At 25.2% G+C, this 7,257-nt stretch overlaps 1 protein-coding gene across 1 annotated transcript; it reads right to left on the minus strand.

Annotated features, from left to right (window-relative positions):
• Positions 1-369: 369 nt before the first annotated feature.
• Positions 370-7,004, minus strand: LOC112598791 (G2/mitotic-specific cyclin-B2). The gene is made up of 8 exons (XM_025345408.1): positions 6,733-7,004; positions 3,133-3,338; positions 2,861-3,059; positions 2,639-2,782; positions 2,413-2,574; positions 1,320-1,559; positions 963-1,253; positions 370-549 (listed from the first exon to the last, which is right to left on the minus strand). Exons 1-8 carry the CDS (start codon positions 6,763-6,765, stop codon positions 451-453), a joined length of 1,374 nt encoding a protein of 457 aa, XP_025201193.1. The 5' UTR covers positions 6,766-7,004; the 3' UTR covers positions 370-450.
• Between the last annotated feature and the right edge of the window lie 253 nt (positions 7,005-7,257).

Raw genomic sequence — 7,257 nt, forward strand, 5'->3', positions numbered from 1 at the left:
TATCTTACATTTAAAAATAATTCATTAACGCCCACAGAAATAAATATTTATAAAATTGGAACATATCAACACGCGTATGTTATATCGCTTCAAAGCGAAATGGCTTTTGTTCAATATTGTAAAATTATAATTTAAGTGTGATTTAATAATTGTTATTGTATACAATGGTTATATATCAAAATACACTCAAAAACATAACAGGCTAAACATACTTTTCTTAAGTTATACAATTTATAAGTATATTTGTTTTGTTTAATAATAAAAAAAACATTACTTCCTACCAACATGTTAATGTGGTCATGTTTTTTAATTTTTTTTAAAAAAAATAATGTTAGTTTAATAATTATACGAAAAATCTAATGTAAAAAAACAGTGGCATAACACCACTCTCGATAAAAACAAAATAAATTTAAAAAAAGTTAAAAATAGTTAGGTTTAGGTGATACTGAATCAACATGTGCGTGCAATAAACATCATAGCTGGTGAGCTCAGTAAGGAACTTGTTGTGATTCTTCCCATCTTCGCACTCTGATATTTTTTGTAAACAGCCTGTAAAAAATAAAAATAAAGACTAATGATTGATAGTATTATAATGAATTACACACATTTATGTTCATTTACTATTCACACAATGATAGTTAAAATGGAAGTTTCACATGAACTACCTAAATATTATTCCTTAAAACATGATGTGCTCTAACACTCTTAAAATAATATTATTTGAGAATATTTAAATAAATTTAGATCTTTATATTAAAGTTCATCAATTTAGGAAAAGTAAATATAATTAGTTATCTTTATTATTCACTCTTATGCACACATTTTTACCAGAATTCACAAATTCCAAAGATTATTTTCATTGGGTTTCATTTAATAAAATATTGCTATTATTAAATATCTATTATTTTGTCCATCATAATAAATATAATTAGAACAGAAGACTTTATTTTATATATAATTACCTTATATTTCCATTCAGGGGCATTAAGCGCTAAACGAGCAAGTGATTGAACAGTAGAAATTAACTGATCCACTTTATATGTTGAGTGTTTTTGAATTAAATCTGACCAATACAAAGATAATAATGAATTTACATCTTCAGGGTTATCATCTAATTCAGGATCATTAGTTATGACGATGGCTAATAACAGACCGGACGCAGCTACTTCAGAAGGTTTAACATGTGCTAAATTATAGTCAATTAAAGCCAATTCCAAGAAGTATTTAGCCAAGGAATGTTGTGATGATCGCGCCTGAACAAAACCAATGCATTCATAATCAATAATTCATATCACATAAAAATACAATGTATTACTTACACCTGACACTTTGCTAAACCTTCTCAAAAAGGTTAATGAAAAAGGTCTAGATAATGAATAATTAATTGTTCTGAAGACTTCCACTAAACATGATTTTACTTGATCCTTGGTAAAAGCATTGTCTGATAAATAGACAAAGTCAGTTATCTCAGGTACATATATTTCTTCATACTTGCAACCGAGTAGTAGACTTGTAGCACCAATTAATTGGAGTTTATTGCGAGCAACATTTTGATCTTCCTAAAAACCATTTAGTTTAACCCATAAATAAATACACGTGTAATTATGTTTTTAATAATTACAAGTGTGGTTTATTATGTTTAGCAATTTGGTTTACACATATATTAATGTAGTACTGTGTACATAATTGCCTTTATTTACTTATTAAAAAATAAAGTGCTACTTAATTTTGTTTCAATTTTAATCATAATATATAAAAGAAAAAAAAAATGTTGTGATTTGTATAATATATTGATATAAGTATTACATACATGTTATATTTTAATCACCAGCACAAAATTAATTTAATATTGAATAAGTTTACACTGCTAGAAACATCAAAAGATAATTAAAATGGATTTGAAACTATCATTAACACCATATGGAATGGCTAGATAAGAGAATAGCTAAAAACAATTATAAACTAAAATAGAATAATACAAATGCAAAGTATCCCTACTACAAGTGTAGTTAAAAGTTGAGCAAAAAATATTAAATACTAACATTTAACATTTTTAAGTTTGGATTAATGGCTTTTTAATATGGGAGGGAATTAACTCATTATCAAATTTAGAGGCAGGAAAAATTATCTATATTAACTTATTACTTATTTATTTTTTAATATTCAAATGTTAAAATCAGTTTTAAATATGTAAAATATTAACATTTTAAATAGGAATTGTGAAAATACAGTAGAAAAAATAAATGGATTTTTGTACTCTGTAATTAGATAAAAGATAAATTAAGTCAAATATTAAAACTAAAAACTTAACAATGGAATAGCAGAATTCAAATTTTCTGTGTTCTACATTTATAAAATGGATAGTCGGTATTTTCAGAAAACATTCAAATTACTAAATATGTAAATAATTACTTGTAAATATCTGTCAAGAATTCCAACAGCTGTATAAAGAGATTCTTGCATAATTTGAAATTCTTGTTGTACCTCTACAAGCCAGTCAACAACAACACTACGGTTTGATGCTGTGATATATTTGTGGTTAGCTAAATAATCTGGTTTTATGATATATTGATCCTTATTATAAAACATAAAACAATAAATTAATACTGGCACATAGATTCAATATTATAACAAATACCTCCAAGGTCATCATGTATGTAAAAATAGGTTTGGAGTATGCTCCGACTAGAAACGGATCATACTCATCACTTTTGTCAACAGCATCTACTTTACAAGCAGTAATCCAATCTTGTTCTTTCTTTTGAGATTCTGTCAATACAACCTAAATAAATTAAAAATACAGTTATTTAACAAAAGAAATAAATTGAAGTGTATATTTGTATAATTATATTTCACTTACTGATTTGTTTTTAAGCGATGAACTCCGGGTCAAAGTTCCTCTGTAAGTCTTGACCAATCCAGCTGTCTTAGGTCTAACAATAGCTTTTGGAATGTTTGATACGCTCTCATGTAAACCAGAATTAACTTTAAGAACAGTTTTAGACGTACTCAATGAAGGTTTCACTTTAGAAGTAATAGAAGTGGTAGTACGATTTAAACTATACAAAACATAATAATTAATTATTTGACATTTATATATAGAAAATGGAAATAATGCTGCAATATACTTACTTCGAAGCAAGTCTAGTAGTAGGTTTTGTTACTTGAATAGTTGGTTTTGTTATAGTAATTTTTCCTTTTTGATTAGCATTTTGATTAATCTGCAAGTTACTGCTTATGTCATTTAATACAGGTCTTCTAGGAGCTATTATACCACTGCTTTTAGAATCTTTAACTGCTTTTGGAATATTATTTTCAGAATAAACTTTGTCTTGTCTCTGAAAGAATTATAAAAATATACTTTGTTAACTATAGATTTTATGCATAACTGTTTAAATTCATGATTTATTGTTTTTTGATATGTACTTATAGGTTATAACTAAAGCGCGGATTTTTATGCACTTAAAAGTATCGAAATATGGCATATAATATGCAGTAAAAATAATGAAAATATGCAGTCAAAATTATGAAAATATGCAAAAATATACAAAAATTTTTTATTTATTTAAAATTTACAATAAAACTTATAATAATTAATTACTTAAATACTTAATAATAAATAATTTAGGAAATTTTCTAAACTTAATTTATTTTTAAAATTGTATTTATTATTAAAATTAATAATCATATGCATTTCAAGTTTTTCTTCTGTGAAGTTGTATCATTTATCGATTAACATATTTTTAAAGACTGAGAACGAACGTTTGACGTCAACCGAAGTTATTGGGGCATATTTGAAGCAACTTAGTATTGTCGGATCTTGATAAAGATCTTCAAGATGAACGTTTTCACTTAATAACAGTGAATTAATTTTTCGTAGAATTTTCAGACCTTCATTTTTATTGGAAAGCTCGTTTAATTTTGTTGTAAGTGTTACACCTTTCAATCCAGGAATAGAATGCATTTTTTCTTTCGTTTCGTCAATTATTGAAAAGCTTAGATATAAAGTCATATTTCGAGTTTCCAGTTTTTTTTATGACTATTTTTATCACTAAAAATGCCAAATGAATAGATATAAATTTTAAATCATTCTACTTGACAAAATATTATCCTATACATTTTTTTAAATTTTCGCTTCAATATGCAATAAATTTTGAATTTTGTCAAAATATGCAAAAATATGCAATAACCTTCAAATATGCAGAAATATGCAAAAAAAAATTTCACCATTAGCTTCAAATTATGATAATTCATGGAGATAACTGACAAAAATCCAAAAATATTAAAAGGAAAAAAATATGCAATGGCATAGAAATCCGCGCTCTAGTTATAACAAATATGTCGTACAACTTGTATTTAATTAAATAGTGTTGAATAAAAAAATAGAATAGTATAAAATAATAATGTTAACATTTTTATATTTTTAAAAAGTAAAAAAGATTACAATAACAAAACGTAGGCAATTCTAGTTTAGCTGTACACCAGGTGACGAATATAGATACTTAAAGTAGACCAGGATTATGGATGTATTAAATTTGAATCAATAAAAAACTATTGCATATAAAAGATATTTTAAGTAAAATCAGTATATTAGCACACAATCCCAAGTATATTTAAATAAATACTTAAATTATTATTATACTTGTAATACCTATAGTAATTTATTCTAGTCAATTTTAGGAATGCAATAGGATGAATTAATTTTAGCCAAAGACATTGCATTTATTACATCTACCTATTATTTATTATAAAAATAGTAACTACCTAAAAATTACTTTTTTATCATATATTATTCTTATTGACTTTTGAATAAATAACAGATTTACCAAAGAATGGTATAAACAAACAATAGTTTAAAATTAATGTTTTGAATATATAGTTATGCAAAGTAAAATAATGTATACTAAAGTTCCAAGTTCTCACAAATTTTATTTTTAACTGCAACTAAATAATTAAAATCGTTATTCTTTGTTTAATATCTAGTTTCATTTTGAATTTAAAATGCACATAAAAAAAACTTGTCTTACATATTTTTAATATTTTCGATTCTTCAGTTAGATTCTCTACTGTGTTTTGATTACTTCTCAGTAAAGTGGAAAATAAGATAAATAATTCTCATCAAAAAACCAGTAAAATACAAGACCAACCCCTGATAGTTATAAGCCAATTAGTCTCTTAATATCCTTACCTAAACTTTTTGAAAAATAGCACATACCAGACTTCTAGATTACTTAACCGTCACGGACATTATTCCAAATTCCAGTTTGGTTTTAGATTGAACTACTTGACCGTTCAACAACTTTCACAAATTACTGAACACATCAACTTAATATTTGATAAGCACTGCCATATTGGAGTTATATTTATAGATATATCAAAGGTCTCACTACTGTTTAAATTGCATAATTTAAATATGATATTTTTAATATTATACACTTAATATTTTCAAAGAAACAATACTCAGTTATAATAAATGACAGTGCCTTTAACTTCAAGCTTATTTCTGCTGGCATACCACAAGGTTCTAAATGTGGTCCTATTATATTTAATATTATCATTTTCGACATTCCTCACACAAATACTCCTCTCTTTGCAGATGATACAACTATTTTCCGGAAATCACACAACAAGTAATAACTACAAACTCATTTAAATATTTTTTTGCATTGGTTTAAGAATTAGAGAATTAAATTTGTACATCCATTCACTTAAGAAAAACACATATTTTTCAAAAAAAGTCCTCCAAATAATCGCCAATTTCTCTTAGTATATAAGAAATAATAACCTACATTAAAACTCTAGCTCATCATATTTAATGTACTGCAACTTACATGCATAACCACCTCAACGCCGATTAAAACAGCAGCATTATTAGCATGATCTTTGCTCAGATAAAACATCTATGTCATTCTTCTATTATGTTAACAAATAAATCGAACTTCCTATTTATTATTTTTGTATCATTACTTATTATTCACAAATAATAATTATAACATCCTATTATATTGTCATCAATATTATTTTTTAAAACTGTCAAAATGAAATCTGTATATATTCTTAGATGTAGATAGCCTATAGGCTAGGAACATCTTATTGTTATTTTTTATTTATATAAGTTTACAGTATTTTATTAAGTCTTAACTGATTAAATTTTCAAGCTTTAGAGCTCTCTCTAATTTTTTATTTGAGTAAAAAATAAAATGTTTATAAATAGGTTCCTAGCTTATTATTCTTTGAAAACTACGTTGACTGTAAAAAATAATAATTTAAGCAAAAGTTTCTTGTATGGTTGGAACATATCTAAATTTATAAAAAAATCTAAAAATTCTTATAAACGCATGGACATACAACTAAGTAAGAATTTCCAATCAATCTTATAATTATCTTAAAACAAAAATTAAATGGAACGTTGTATTAAATGTTCAAACTTGAGGTATGTTCATTAAAAACGGCAAATGTTTACACTCTTCTGCCTATTACATATTGTTTTCATTATATTAGAATATAATAAATTAATAAATAATAAAACATGTTTAATAATTTTCATATAATAACAATTTACACGCAGCAGTTACAAGTATGCACACATATGTAAATTATTATTTGCGTTCTTATAGATTATTAAAGTTTAAAATTTATAATTGATAATCTGTTTACAAAAATCGGATATATCGACTATACTTCAGTCCGCTAGTTTATGGAACTTTACAATAGTAAAGAAAAAAAACTCACCAAGTGCATGTCACGTCTGATGCCAGTAGCCATTTTTCAATTGATAATAAACAATGTTGAATCAACGAGAAAAATAGAGCTAAGTTATCCGTTTTTTAAAGCAATCTTTAACAATGAAAAAACTGTGGTTTCAATGAAACAACATTAAGTTATTGTATACAGTTTAACAAAAATAGTCTTGAAAAACCGAACAACAACGATTTCAAAAATAGAATAGAAAAATAATACGACAATATTGCTGTAATTACGGATAAGTATTTTAGTAAGACACCAAAACGACAAGATGAAGAATATAATAAAATTAAATTATTTAACGGATTTTCTCCCCACTACGACACTACTTAACGTCCTTCTTAGATGTGACCAACTTAACATAAAAATATTATTGGCATAGTTCGGTCGCTTCATTAAATATTCATAAATAGGTGATCATCTTAAATTAAAACAGGCATTTTATTATTATTATATATATAAAAGATTGTAATTACGATATTTTAATATTAGTTTATTGTATTAGCATTATTT

The sequence above is a fragment of the Melanaphis sacchari genome, unplaced genomic scaffold (assembly GCF_002803265.2).
Source record: "Melanaphis sacchari strain LSU unplaced genomic scaffold, SCAv2.0 Contig4_pilon_pilon, whole genome shotgun sequence".
NCBI classification, from domain to species: domain Eukaryota; kingdom Metazoa; phylum Arthropoda; class Insecta; order Hemiptera; family Aphididae; genus Melanaphis; species Melanaphis sacchari.